The sequence below is a fragment of the Mytilus edulis genome, chromosome 1, assembly GCF_963676685.1.
Source record: "Mytilus edulis chromosome 1, xbMytEdul2.2, whole genome shotgun sequence".
Classification (NCBI taxonomy): domain Eukaryota; kingdom Metazoa; phylum Mollusca; class Bivalvia; order Mytilida; family Mytilidae; genus Mytilus; species Mytilus edulis.
Window position 1 is genome coordinate 7805388 of NC_092344.1, and position 15477 is coordinate 7820864.

Below are 15477 nucleotides of genomic sequence, written 5' to 3' on the forward strand. Positions count from 1 at the left end.
TAAGGACTTGTTAAGCAAAAATGTATGGGGTCTGAAGGTGTTTTTTTTTAGTCCATGCAAATTTGATATCATATCTTGCTGTGCAAAAAGTGTATGACTTGATTTATTGATTTTATGCCATGATGTTGTATGCTGCTGTTTGATCACTATGAATTATTTAAAAATATATATGATGCAAGTATTTTAATGGAAATTTTAAAGATTATCTGATGACAACAGTCTCTTTATAAAAATGTGTTCAATTGTAGGAGTTGAAGAGACAAAGACATTGATGAATGTTGTCAGACTCACGTAAGATAATTGAAGAAGATGTTAATCTTTATAGGATCACAATTTCTTGGAAAACTAGGGAAAAGCATTTCCTCCAAAAAATATTGTACTTTAAGCAGTTTTGAAATGTTTTCTACAACAAGCTAAAGAGTTGTCACTATACACTATATATATATAGCTACCTACACAAAAGTAGAATTCTTCAATTACTGCTATGCATCTACGCTGTAATGGAATTAATTCTGAGATTCTCACTCTCTTTCCACAACCAAATGGGGAGGAGAAGGATTTTATATTATGTTTAATTTCACCAAAACTTTGCTGTTTTGGAGTCATACTTGAAAATGAAGCATGAGATAATTATTTGAAGAAAAATATCAGAGCAATATCGATAAAAATTTAAAAAAAATTAAGTATTGCTAATGTTTTAATTGATTTGCTGGAATAAACCAAAAATGACATAATTGAAATAAACATATGTACAGTATAAAGGAAGAAAAAAGAATAATTCTCTTCTCGAACATCAAGCCTTGTCATCAAAATAACCATCAAAACATTTAGAACTATTTTTCTCTTAAAAATTTCTTTAAAATACAAGGATAAAGAATTGATATGATATTATATGATATTTTCAGGTATACTATCACAAATCTACAGTCTGCAGGAAAATTTCAGCTGGATATGACAATGAAGATCTGCTTTGAAACATCAGGGGCATGTGTCTTTGAAATGACTGTGTTTAGTGGTACACAACTTCCTAAACAATATTGCTTCACTGGTTCAACTTTCTTTGATTCAGGTATGTATATGTAATTTAAATAGTCTCGTTTTAAATGGCCTGACTTTGTGTATTATCCATTGCATTGAAACTTATGCTGCTAAGTATGTATGAATTCTTTTATCACAATGCTGCTACCAGATAGATTGGATAATTTTTGCATGGAGAGTTTGATTTTCACTTTTTACACATCAGTAACTGAGAAACATGTAAAACACTGTGTGAGTTAACATTGTAAGTGCATTTATTTTTAAAACATCTATGCAGTATCTCAAATTTGATATCACTGAATAAGGGTGCTCCTTTTTACTGTACTTTATATTCAGAATTTTTTTTTTCATTTATTATTGCTATTATTAAACAATGGAGAATCATAAAATAAGGCATAAAAATAATGTTCTCAAAGTTTAAAATGCAAGTTTTTTATTTTTGCCAAACCTGTTCTGTTGCAGTTTTGGCAATAATAAGAATATTCAAACATTTTTGAATTTACAATATTTCAAAATTTAAAAAGAATGAAGATGACATTCATGTACATTATTTTATTGCAATTCTCATATGCATAAATTTGCATATTCATTTCACAGCATTTTCACTGAACAACTTTTTACTGGCCGAGAATCAAGCTAAAGTTGATCCACTGCCTTCAGCGACAACAACCAAACTGTTACAAGATACTGGAATCAGTGACTACCTTCAAGTAACCCCATGTGATCACTCTGTCTTACCTTTCACCACAGCCAATGGCAGACTAAATGATGGTAAGAACATGGCTAACAGTTCACATGATTTCATCAGAATATTTGTATCTATTTTCAATTTTTCTTTAATTTTCGACTTCAATTTTCATGGCCTGGTTTAAATATGTGTGAATTCAATTCTTTATGTGAAAGTATGTAAATATTGTAAAGTAATTAAGACAAAAATGTTTGGCACAGCTTTATGTGTATAGTTTCAAGTATGTAGTTTTTACTTGTTGAATGATATGAAAAAAAAGATGAAATGACAAAATTGAACAAGGTGATTAAAAAACAAAATGAAAGATTTTCTTATGTGGACTTTAGGACCAGATTTTACAGATTTCATTTCAACATGTTCAACACAAAAAAGAAAAATAAGAAATTTAAAAAAAATGTTTGCTGTTTTTTAATAAAATATAATGGAAAATATGTAGATAGGGTAAAAGGCAACACTTTTAAATGCAATTCTTAAAATGCAAGACAATTTGTACATATTTGTTTTTCAGAGTGCGGTAAACTTGAAGACTCCATTACTCTACCAGCAGATGTATCATTAAACATCCAATCAGACTGTACATCAGTTACTATCTGTTCTGACATTGGCTATATTGATAAGAAAATCCAGTCCACAGTAAAACTGGATCCCTGTACAAATGAAATCTCTCTTGGCATTGAGACTATGGAAGCTACTGTATCCTTGTTACATTTCCAGTGGGGGAAACCACAATCTTTTACCTTACAAGGAGGACTTAGAATGGAGTAAGTTTAATCTGTATCAGAATACATTTTAAGAAATGCTATAAGAATATTTGTTTATTTAGAATATTTTTTGAGTCCCCTGTGACAATAGTAATGAAATCGAAACTCTTTATTGTTATTTTTGGTCTCTGGCATAATTGTAGGCATAAACGATTGTTGTATCTAGTGATAAGGTTTTAAAAGGCAAGACATATATCTGTGTTAAGATATCAACTAGAAAAAAACCTTGCTACTAATTGTACACTATATTATTTTTTAAACCTGTCTAAACTAACTTTAGAGTCTTTTGTGGTACAGTTCTGGTTCTTTTCTATTTTGACCTTACTAATATTCCTTTTTTCAAACTTTTTTCCAGCTATGTGATCCATGATTTAAATAGTGAAGGAATGTACCTGGTATCTGTTGACATGGGTCTCTGTATGGAGACTTCAGACAGAGACAGTTGTGATGTTAGGCATACAGTGTTAGATAATGTCAAACTGCCAAAGAAGTCCTGTAATTGGAACAGTGGATTTGCATTCTCTGGCAATCCAAGTAAGAATAAGTTTTGTTCTAAATGTTTTCTTGTTACTAATGTCGTTTTTGGTTATTATCTTGAATATTATTATAGATAGAGATAAACTGTAAACAGCAATAATGTTCAGCAGAATAAGATCAACAAAAAAGTTCACATGACCAAAATGGTCAGTTGACCCCTTAAGGAGTTTTTGCTCTTTATAGTCAATTTTGAACAATTTTTCGTAAATTTTTGTAATCTTTTACAAAAATCTTCTCCTCTGAAACTACTTAAGCAAATTTAACCAAACTTGTCCACAATCATCATTAGGATATGTAGTTTAAAAAATGTGTCCAATGACCCCGCCCCCCAACCAAGATTGCTGACATGGCTAAAAATAGTACATAGGGTAAAATGCAGTTTTTGGCTCGTATCTCTGAAAGCAAAGCATTTAGAGCAAATCTGACAAAATTGTAAAATGCAGTTTTTGGCTGGTATCTCTTAAGCAAAGCATTTAGAGCAAATCTGACAAGGATAATATTGTTCATTAGATCAAGATCTATCTGCCCATAAATTTTCAGCCCAATCCGGCAACCTGCTGTTGGGTTGCTACCCCTGAATTGGTAATTTTAAGAACATTTTGCAGCTTTTCGTTATTATCTTCAATATTATTATAGATAGAGATAAACTGTAAACAGCAATAATGTACAGCAAAGTAAGACCTACAAATAAGTCAACATGACCAAAATGGTCAATTGACCCTGTAAGGAGTTATTGCCCTTTATAGTCAATTTTTAACAATTTTCATAATGTTTTCCTCTGTAACTACTGGGCCAAGTTCATTATAATTAGAGATAATTGTAAGCAGCAAGAATGTTTAGTAAAATAAGATCTACAAACACATCTAATTGTAAGCAGCAAGAATGTTCAGTAAAGGAAGATCTACAAACACATCACCATCACCAAAACACAATTTTGTCATGAATCCATCTGTGTGCTTTGTTTAATATGCACATAGACCTAGGTGACCTAGGTGAGCGACACAGGCTCTTTAGAGCCTCTAGTTTTAATTATAAGATTTTAAAATCATACTGGAGATTATATACAAATTTCTTTATGATCTTTCATCAGTCAGAAATATGACCATTAGTTTATCAGTAGTACCAGCATTGCATGTAGAGAGACATTTGTATATATAAACATTTGAAGTAAACATATGTGGAATGTAAAACACAATTCCAATATAGAATCAATTTTTGTCAAACAGAAAGAACTGTAAGATATCTTATTTCTTAAACTATTAAGGTTCTATGTTTGATTTTTTAGACAAATTCTTCTTTTTAAGAAATCCAACTATGTTTTTCATTATTTTAGATTTTGACTTGTCAACCTGGCTATCAACTAACAGTTATACAGATTCAAATCCTTTGTCAGAACTTGTCGTCATTGAACTTAAGAGATTCTTACTGTTTGAGAATTATATACAGCCTAGTCAGTGTGTGGCATCTTCTGCACCTTATAAACCTGTCAACTCTGAGGGTTGGGCTGTTAGTTCAGGTGAGATTATTTACAGCCTAGTCAGTGTGTGGCATCTTCTGCACCTTATAAACCTGTCAACTCTGAGGGTTGGGCTGTTAGTTCAGGTGAGATTATTTACAGCCTAGTCAGTGTGTGGCATCTTCTGCACCTTATAAACCTGTCAACTCTGAGGGTTGGGCTGTTAGTTCAGGTGAGATTATTTACAGCCTAGCCACTGTGTGGCATCTTCTGCACCTTATAAACCTGTCAACTCTGAGGGTTGGGCTGTTAGTTCAGGTGAGATTATTTACAGCCTAGTCAGTGTGTGGCATCTTCTGCACCTTATAAACCTGTCAACTCTGAGGGTTGGGCTGTTAGTTCAGGTGAGATTATTTACAGCCTAGCCACTGTGTGGCATCTTCTGCACCTTATACACTTGTCAACTCTGAGGGTTGGGCTGTTAGTTCAGGTGAGATTATTTACAGCCTAGCCACTGTGTGGCATCTTCTGCACCTTATACACTTGTCAACTCTGAGGGTTGGGCTGTTAGTTCAGGTGAGATTATTTACAGCCTAGCCACTGTGTGGCATCTTCTGCACCTTATACACCTGTCAGCTCTGAGGGTTGGGCTGTTAGTTCAGGTGAGATTATTTACAGCCTAGCCACTGTGTGGCATCTTCTGCACCTTATAAACCTGTCAACTCTGAGGGTTGGGCTGTTAGTTCAGGTGAGATTATTTACAGCCTAGCCACTGTGTGGCATCTTCTGCACCTTATACACTTGTCAACTCTGAGGGTTGGGCTGTTAGTTCAGGTGAGATTATTTACAGCCTAGCCACTGTGTGGCATCTTCTGCACCTTATACACTTGTCAACTCTGAGGGTTGGGCTGTTAGTTCAGGTGAGATTATTTACAGCCTAGCCACTGTGTGGCATCTTCTGCACCTTATACACCTGTCAGCTCTGAGGGTTGGGCTGTTAGTTCAGGTGAGATTATTTACAGCCTAGCCACTGTGTGGCATCTTCTGCACCTTATACACTTGTCAACTCTGAGGGTTGGGCTGTTAGTTCAGGTGAGATTATTTACAGCCTAGCCACTGTGTGGCATCTTCTGCACCTTATACACTTGTCAACTCTGAGGGTTGGGCTGTTAGTTCAGGTGAGATTATTTACAGCCTAGCCACTGTGTGGCATCTTCTGCACCTTATACACTTGTCAACTCTGAGGGTTGGGCTGTTAGTTCAGGTGAGATAATATACAGCCTAGCCACTGTGTAGCATCTTCTGCACCTTATACACTTGTCAACTCTGAGGGTTGGGCTGTTAGTTCAGGTGAGATTATTTACAGCCTAGCCACTGTGTAGCATCTTCTGAACCTTATACACCTGTCAACTCTGAGGGTTGGGCTGTTAGTTCAGGTGAGATTATATACAGCCTAGCCACTGTGTGGCATCTTCTGCACCTTATAAACCTGTCAGCTCTGAGGGTTGGGCTGTTAGTTCAGGTGAGAAATATACCAACACACTCGCTTCTAAATATAAAACTAGCCAGTGTTTGGCGTCTTCTGCATCTTGTAAACCAGTCAACTTTGAAAACTAGACTATTAGTTCAAGTAATAAAGTGAGAAATATTTCAACACACTCACTTTCTAAATAAAAAATGATGGACAAATGTATATTGTTCATATTATTTTAGTAGTGCATGCATTGTTTGTTCACAATTCTACCTACATCAGTAAACATGTACAGTACTTGGTGGGATTTCATTAGAAGATTGTCATAATTCAACTTTTCTTATTTTTGTGTTAAGATTTTTCTTGTTGTTTGCATAGTTTGAAAATGATTACTGGTAACCTGCTTTGGTCTCCAAGAATGTCCTCAGAATTACTTTCTGTAATTATATATGCATTTTTCCGACAGGATGTCAGAATGCACCAACTCTCACTACACTGCCTGGTTCTGGTATTGTATGTAACCTTGGTGACAGCTGTACTAAAATCGACTGCTGTGTTGACATTGCCAAGTTAGATACGACCTTCAGAGTTTATGCTGACCTTGATGTGTGTAGTAAGGAGTTCACAGTTGGTGTGGAGAATTTCAACAGAACTATATCCATGTATAGTTTCCAGTATGCACAAGAGGATTCTTTCTCTTTTGGAGGACTTGTTAATATTAAGTAAGAACTATATTTACATTGAATTTATTTTCATTTCAACTTTTAAAAAAAAGTTTTTTTGTAAAACTGTCATTTTGAATTTTTTTAGGTGTATTTCAATTGATAATGAAATGGTACTTCCAACCCCACTTTCAGACACATTGGAATTATTTTTAATTACCTACAACTTTATTAATTTTGATTGCTCAAATTTCTAGTAAAAAGGGCAATTAATAAAAAAAAATTTATCCGTGCATACTTACTGAAAGGGATATTGAGAGCATTTGAAAATCTGAAAAAAAAAGAAAAAAAAAATTTAAAAAAAAAGGGTGTTTTTTTTATTTGTCCATTCACTCAATGACTGGGCATATAATATTACCAGGTCCATTTTTCCTTCCTTCCTTCCAAAAGCTTGCAATTTTCAAGTCTTTTTTTTACTGTTCTTTAGATACAAAGTAGTGAACTACCAGAGTGAGAGAGTGTTTGTAGTTAATATGGACATTGAAGTATGCTATGCTGCTGCTGGTCCATGTGCAGTACAACACACAGTACTGACTGATATCAAGTTACCCAAATCCTCATGTAACTACAGCCAGCCATATGCCATTCCTGGTGAGTACTTTGAACAAAAATGTGATTTAGGTAAAAAAAAAAACTTAAGGTTGGGCTTAAGCTATTCCTGGGAGGTTTGGAAACCATGATATTTTTTTTCTGCAGGTGATTGGGTGGACACATTAATATAATTCTGTTACCAAAAAAAAATTAAAATTGTTGGTGGTTGGGTATAAAGAAAGTGTTGTCTAACCCCCTCATACAAGTTTTCCTGGAATAGTTTTAGAAATATCAAATAAGGAGAACTGGAGAGAATTTTTGATGATTCTTACAGTTTTGTCCTTGACAAAAAGTCATTCATTTCCTTCTTTTATAAGGCTACTTCATTCAAGAAGCTGGAGACCTTGAAATAATTTCAGATATTTTTCTGTTGGTAAAAGATAAGACTTAAAACATGTTTGAATATTTCTATACATATACCTAAATCTAAATTGTAGTACTTATACTGATTTATTGATGAATTTTCCAGATTTCTCATTGGTGTCTTACATGAGTGAGTTGGATGTTGACACAAATGTCAATCAGCTACCAAGTTGGGCCGTTGACTTACTGATGGAAGAATTAGGAATAGCAGGTTTTCAAAAAGACCCTCAGTGTGAATTGTCAAGCTTTTCTGGAGCTCTAGCCAATGGATGGGATTCAACAGGTAAGGCTTTTTAATCCTGAAAGTAACCTCTTGTCATACCTAAACATGGAGTTTTGTAGTCAGCAACAAGAAATATTTCAGCTACAAATTGTAATTATCTTTTGACAGAAATATTGAAGACTTGAAAAGCAACATTTGCAGTAATTAGAGACCACATGTTTGAAAACAAAAAGTTAATTGACAGACCTTATATCCATATAAGAAATGACTAAATCTAACGCATACTATACTCAAGAGTCATAAAAAAAAAGTTTGGTGTACAACCAAATATCCAAATACACGGAGATCTCATTTCAATATTAATATTGTAACTGCCTCTTTGGTTTCTTGTGGGTGTGCTAATTTGAAGTTGGGAAGATGGTGGGTTCATAAGGCCAAGTCAATCCAAACAATTAAATGGTTATATTATAAGCTAGCACACAGAATTAAGGAATATAAGCCTTGTCAACTAGCACTTTAAACATTTGATCCAGCATGTCAATCTAGTTCAAAGTAGGGTTCATATTCATATCCGATTTACATGGGTCTAATATGCATGTACTATATGTCACATAATGTTAATTATCAATTCATCATCATCAACATATTAATTTGTAAGTATATTTTCAACTTTACAGCCTGTGGAGAACTTATAACACTACCACAGTTACCAGCCTATACACGGTGCAGGTTACCAAGTTACTGTACTGGTGCCCAGTGCTGTTCTGACATTATTTATCTCGGGAGAAAGTTGGAAGCCTTTGTCTTGGTGGATCCATGTAGCTACTCTGTCAGTATTGGACTGGAGAAAAGAAATATCAATGTTACATTGCTGGAGTTTACACAAGGCAGTTGGCAGACGGTCACATTAGGCAATCTGCTCAGACTACAGTAAGTTTTTTAGTGATGATATACATAAAACAAATATTTTATTCAGTCAAATGTAGAAAATGAGACAATTTAAAAAAAAATGTATTTTTAATGAATTTGTTTTTGCAGTTGGAAATTTAACCTCATTTTTTAGCAGCAGAGAGACATTGAAATGTTTGAAGTTAGACAAGATTTTGTGTGCAAGTTTGTTTTGTGAGTGTCAAAAGATAAATGATAAATAATTGAATGTTCTTTGGCATTTGTAAAACGGATTTAGGTGCTACCAACATAAAGTCAAATGTAAAGTCATTGCCATAAAGCTGTTTAGCACACTGTTTTTGGCATTAGCAGCATCAATAATTGTTTAATTTTGTGTCACAGGTGAGACATATCCGTGATTTCAACTTACAATTATCTGAATAGCTCTTGGAATTTTTTTATTTACAAGATACTAAAAAATTGATAGAATCATTTCTGCTTTCTGCTTTTGAACAGTTATGTCCTATGAGAAAACATTTTTTTATTATGTTATACCTTATTCATATTATATTTATACCCCACGCAACGGGTTGCAGAGGGTATAATGTTTTTGACCCGTCCGTCCGTCCGTCAGTCCTGTTTCTTGTCATCGCAACTCCTCTCAAACCATACAACAAAATTTCACGAAACCTTTTCAGATAATAAGGACATACTATTTAGTTGTGCATATCGACGGGAAATTGCGATTCAATTTTTTTTCTAGGAGTTACGCTCCTTTGAACTTATTTGCCTCACTATACTGTTGACTTCTCTCGCTTGGAATTTATGTATTACTGCAACAGTTTGTCATCCCAACTGCTCTCAAACCACACAACAGAATTTCACGAAACCTTTTCAGATAATAAGGACATACTATGTAGTTGTGCATATCGACAGGAAATTGCGATTCAATTTTTTTTCTAGGAGTTGCGTCCCGTTGAACTTATTTACTTTAATGTACTACTGCAACAGTTTGTCATCCCAACTCCTCTCAAACCACACAACATAATTTCATGAAACCTTTTCAGATAATAAGGACCTACTACCTAGATGTGCATATCGACAGAAAAGTATGATTCAATTTTTTTTTTGTTACACATATTTTATTTCTCCAATGACAATGTGGGGACGTGGGGTATGTGAGCATGCTCACTAAGGTTCTTTAATATTTTATATTCTAGGTACAAAGCAGAAGAGTTGACAGCTGAGAAAGTTTACTTGTTATACATGACCATCAGTATATGTTTTGAAACAGTTGGAGATTGCCGTTATTCTTTTACTGTATTTGATGGTGCAAAGATTCCTAAGCAACCTTGTGACTGGACTGGAGGATATGCTATTCCAGGTCTGTAATGAATTGTAGAATACCTGACACAGTACAAGTTCTTTTCAGGCCTAGCCTTTATAAAAAGCAACTCAAGCTTAAATATGCAAGGGAAACTTTAAAAAAGCAAGTCATTGATATAATGTTACTTTTTGAAAACACCAGATTTTTTTGGTTATTTTGATACTTAGACAAAATGATAATGAAATAAGTGCATAATCACTGCTCCACATTCCTGACAAAATAGGCAATTAAGGTGGTACCTAACACTACAGGGAGATAACTCTGTAAAATCAGCTAAACGTTTTAATTACGTTGTGTTGTTCAGGGAATAATAAGTTTCTCGATGATCAAAATAAGTGTTTGTCAAACTGTTATATAACCAGTGTAATTTTTCTGATAAAACGGTTGGTTCAAATTTTTTAGAATTTTTATGTTTTTGTCAAAGGGTCAAAGTAAATACTTTATCAAAATTTCAAGAAAATTAAACGAGCCAAATTAATTTTAGTTAAAGTGTTGGGTACCACCTTAAGAACTAAAACTGAGCTTTAATGCTGTTGTTATTAATGTTCGAAAGGGTTAATTCAGTTAAATATATTTAACATTAATTCTAAAACATATGTATTTGAATTTTATTTAGGGTTCAATTTGAATTCCTACCTGACTGGACAAGGATATTCCACAAGTACACCTCTGAACTCGTTAGTATCCTCACAGCTCCTAGAGTACATGGGAGTAGCCAGTTTGCTGAACACACCAACACAGCAGTGTCAGATGTCAGATCCTCTCTATACATCTCCAACTAACGGCTGGACAAAAGACGCAGGTAATTAAAGTAAACTGAAAGGAGTTTAGTTATGTAGGTCAACTAAACATATTTCTTGCATTACAAAGTTACAAAGACAAAGTTTGACACTTAATTTTTAGATTTAAAATTAGAATAAAAAAAAGTTTGTCAATAAATACTTTCCATCTTAAATTTTGGTTTAATTGATTGTCTATTTACAGCTTACATGGAGTGGAAAATATGAATCAAACAAAAATGAATGTCTTCGTTTCATATGTTTAATTGTTGAACTGAGGCTTTTATTGTAATAAAATCCAGCTACTTTTCAGGCTTTAGCACACATTGCTTGAAATCAACAGACTCAATTTAATAGAATTTTAAAACAAAAAAGACATGTTAAAAAATTCTTTACTATGCCATGTGTTGCATGAAAATTGAAAGAATTAAAATTAATAAATCGATGCATTTGATTAACAAAGAGAAGAGAAATGACCGGAAAAGGACTCAGCCTAGGTTTATAACTTAAATGTGTTTCGCAGAAGGATTCCAAATGTAGAGAACAAAAATGAAAATTTTGTATCTCGCCATCAACTTATTTTCACATCTATTTTAAACTAAGTAAAAAAAATTTATATATATTTTAGGTTGTACATCAACAGTTGATCTACCAAATCTAGGAAGTAATAGTGTATGTCACTTATATGATACCTGTACTGGTATATCATGTTGTCTACATTCTACAACTGTTGATAGAAACTTCAATGTCTTCCTCAAACTGGATCCCTGTACACAGAAACTTGACATTGGTATAGAAAAGTACCAGTTTGACTTTTCACTCTACACCTTCACATTTGAGACGACACAGTATTTCCATATTGACAGAGTAATTGAAATTGAGTGAGTACATTTGTTCTTTCTTTCAGTTATGGCTAACTCAAATATTTTTTGAATGTAAAATTTTTCTTGTATAATAAAATTGATGTTTTGCATATTAGCAGTTTATTTTGGATATGTAGTAAGCTATTGATTAATAGTTAATCATAGTTACCGGTAAGCTTAAATAGAAAAGTTATCAATGAGTTCTACACTCTTTCATTGATATGTAGGCTTTTGAATGTTTTATAAGACTGCTTTGCATATTTTTCATCTTTAATATAGATATGTAATTATATTTGCATTTTACATATTTTTACTCTTTAAATATGAATATGAAACTAGAAAAAAAGACTTTATTCTCCATTATTTTCTTAACAGGTACAAAATAACAGATTTGGTTGGTGAAATGGTCTATCTTGTGGATATGAAAGTCAAGATTTGTTTCAATGACCCTACACCATGTGACCTGCAAAATACCATAGTTCTGAATACGAAATTGCCAATTATGGTGTGTCCATGGTTTAGAGGATATCCAAATCCAAGTATGAAACAATTCTTCTATTGCCTTATGAATATGTTTGAAATATTGACCATGTCCAAACATTAAAAATTCATCTTTGAAAGATGACCATTTAGAATTGAAAATCCAAACTTTAATCAGAACTATCATTTGATGTTATATATAAAAATAATAATTTAAATGTGAAAATAACTAAATAGTTATTTATAATATCAGATTTTTTTTTTCAAGGACATTGCAGAAGAAGATTTAATACAAATGTACCTTAATCTTTCAGGTTGGTCCCTTAATCAGTGGTATTTGGACAATTCTTTGACACCAGGGTCAAACCTGGATTCCTCTGCAGTGTCTTCCCTGATGGAGGCATCAGAGATAGGAGAATATTTACTCAGTCCTATGGTATCCAGAGATGATCCTTTTGGAACTTATGCCTCGGCCTATCTTGGTTGGAGTTCAGGTAGATGTTTAAAACAAAAATTGTACCACTTTAAAAAATAGAACTTACTGAGTTAGTGCTGTATTGTTCCATACCCTAAGTGGATTAATTTGGGGTATTATTGGACTTAAAAGAAGATAAAGAAAAAGAAAAAAGTAAAAATAAGAAGAAAAAAATACCAGACTTGATAGTAAGGATTGGAAAGTTGGTTCAAAAATAAATTACGAGAATAATTAATTTTTTTTTACCTAAGCCAAAATAAAAAGACTAGAGAGAGAGGTTGTTATATCTACTGATGCTTATATTTAGAAATAAGAAAAAATTATATTTCACTTCAACCACCAATCTATCAATGTTAACTTTAACTTTCAGAGTGTACCGAGGCCCCTGTAACTCTCCTTCAAATGGACCAGTCTGTGATCTCCTGTAATCTAGAGAACACCTGTCGGGGATTGAGTTGTGCATTAGACGTACCATTCATCAGTAAAACATTTGAATTCTATATGAGACTAGAGCAATGTGACTACATGTTGAAAGTTGGAATTGAACGTCAGCAATACGAAAGAACACTCAAAGAATATCAATGGGGAGAATGGACTCATGTTGACCTAAATGGAATTTTTAAAATGAGGTGATTTAATCATTCTAAAAGTTATATACCATTCATTTTAAGGGTTTGTTTAACTGAGGAAAATTAAAATAAGGATTTATATTTTGTGGTTTAAAGAACAAATATAATCCATAAAAATTAGTACTTTGTTGATAATTTAACTTGTGGTAAATATTAATCATGACAATTAGTACCTTATGAATGATCATTAGAAATGTCCATCAAACTATGACAATTATGAAAGATTTAGAATGTAAGAATTATGTTGCTTTGACAGAGAAAAAGCTTCCTTTGTGTTTTATATATTGCATGTAAAATTATAAGCCACAGTAATGATTTATAAAAAAATGAAAATGATAAAAAAATAAAAACCTTCTACAGTTGTGTATAATATGCATCCCTCTATCAACTATATATCTTGGGTAAAAAGTGTGTACCATACACAACCAAATCCTTTGTTTTGTTATGATTTGTATCTATGAAGGTTATTTTTTGGAAGGCATTACTTTCCGGCTTTCTTTTATGAATAAATAAATTTTTTTTAGTTTTGTTCTCCATGACTTGCACGCTGAGCCTGCATTCCTGATTTCTATGAAACTGAGTTTGTGTTGGGAAGCTAACCAGCCATGTGGAACTGTTTACAATATCTTTGATAAAGTCAGACTACCAAAGAAAGTGTGTGATTGGGACAAAAAGTTCCTACAAAATGGTAGGTTTTTCAGAAAATTGTTAGGAAAGAAAAGAAAACAAAGTCTTTATGTCAGTCTCATAAATTCCTTTTATCGCTGAAATGAATTCAATGAGATTGACAAAAAAGGTATAAGTAATTGATGTCTGTCTGTTCATCACTAATGATTTTAACGCAAAATTCCCATCAAAGAAATGTGACCAAACTTTGCATTTTGAAATAATTTACTTAATCAAATAATGGAAGCTCATTTGCTTTAAAAAGTGGTTGCAGAAGTAATATTAATGAAAACGGGAGAAACAGTTAAATAGAATAACTGGAAACACAGGTATTGTAGCCGGGTGACAGTTTTTTTAATTGACTTTTAAATAGAATTCCGTTTTCTTTTCAGACTTTTCACTGAATCAGTATAAGACTGACAATGGTATTACTACCCTGGACGATCATCATGTGTCAGATATTCTACGCTTGACTGGTATTTCACAGTACATGAAGAGGAACCCATGTGTTAGGACTGCAGCTCCTTACGATGGAGCTGATGGAAACAATTGGAAGAATGGTAAGTGATAGTACAGTCAAACCTGATTAAACCGTACCCTGAATAAACCGGTTTCCTGTCCATTCCGGCCGAAAATGAAAGTCCCATATTTTTCCATTCAAAGTCTTTGTTAAAATACCCTTGGTAAACCGGACCCTGTGTATTCCGAATTCCGGTCTAATTATGAAGTCCCAATACTCTTAATTACATTAATTATTACGTGTCAAAACCGGTTTGTCTAATTAATTTCAATGATCGATATGCAATCAAAACATATTTGATAATCAATTAGTCAGGTGTCAAACTGTGAACCTACAATCGTACAGTAGTGAGCTGTATTATTCATTAAAACATTATAAACGTGTCAATTAATCGAAAAGACTCACCGAATATATCTCGGATTGAACTTTAATACGTTTTAACTTGGATAAACAAATTAAAATCGCGGAGTAAGAAATTCACATCGTGATTTCGAAATCCTGGGTTCCCTGTTGTGAACCCCTAAACAAATGACCTTGATAATGAAAAACACCCGGATGACAACAATCAATGGATATTGTACACTGTACGACAACGTTTCGAAAGTGATGAAATTACGTTTGATAATATTCTGGATTTTTAATCGGCCATTCCAACATTTCAAATTATTGATCATGGGAGTAAATCGAAACTCTCGTCTTACAATCCAAACAATGCGAGCATTATGATGCAAATGCAAACAATGAAAAACGAAGTGAAAGTATTTTAATTTATCAGATTTAATTTACAATCAGAGAGAACTTTTACATGCAAAATGTCGGACGTCACAAGTCATTAACTTCCGGTCAAAAAGGAAACCTGAATAAACCGGCTCACTGTCCA

General features: G+C 33.3%; 1 protein-coding gene across 1 annotated transcript in view; it reads left to right on the top strand.

The window, feature by feature from the left end:
• Nucleotides 1-15477, top strand: part of LOC139506806 (uncharacterized) — a 117992-nt gene that overhangs the window by 11356 nt on the left and 91159 nt on the right. Inside the window, exons 14-31 of the mRNA XM_071295554.1 lie at nucleotides 249-291; nucleotides 906-1069; nucleotides 1636-1809; nucleotides 2295-2547; nucleotides 2903-3081; nucleotides 4418-4600; nucleotides 6478-6733; nucleotides 7161-7324; nucleotides 7794-7970; nucleotides 8588-8840; nucleotides 10019-10182; nucleotides 10802-10987; nucleotides 11593-11845; nucleotides 12203-12366; nucleotides 12622-12801; nucleotides 13153-13411; nucleotides 13936-14099; nucleotides 14470-14637. Coding sequence (XP_071151655.1) covers nucleotides 249-291; nucleotides 906-1069; nucleotides 1636-1809; nucleotides 2295-2547; nucleotides 2903-3081; nucleotides 4418-4600; nucleotides 6478-6733; nucleotides 7161-7324; nucleotides 7794-7970; nucleotides 8588-8840; nucleotides 10019-10182; nucleotides 10802-10987; nucleotides 11593-11845; nucleotides 12203-12366; nucleotides 12622-12801; nucleotides 13153-13411; nucleotides 13936-14099; nucleotides 14470-14637 — 3384 coding nt within the window. The remainder of the gene's footprint in view (nucleotides 1-248; nucleotides 292-905; nucleotides 1070-1635; nucleotides 1810-2294; nucleotides 2548-2902; nucleotides 3082-4417; nucleotides 4601-6477; nucleotides 6734-7160; nucleotides 7325-7793; nucleotides 7971-8587; nucleotides 8841-10018; nucleotides 10183-10801; nucleotides 10988-11592; nucleotides 11846-12202; nucleotides 12367-12621; nucleotides 12802-13152; nucleotides 13412-13935; nucleotides 14100-14469; nucleotides 14638-15477) is intronic.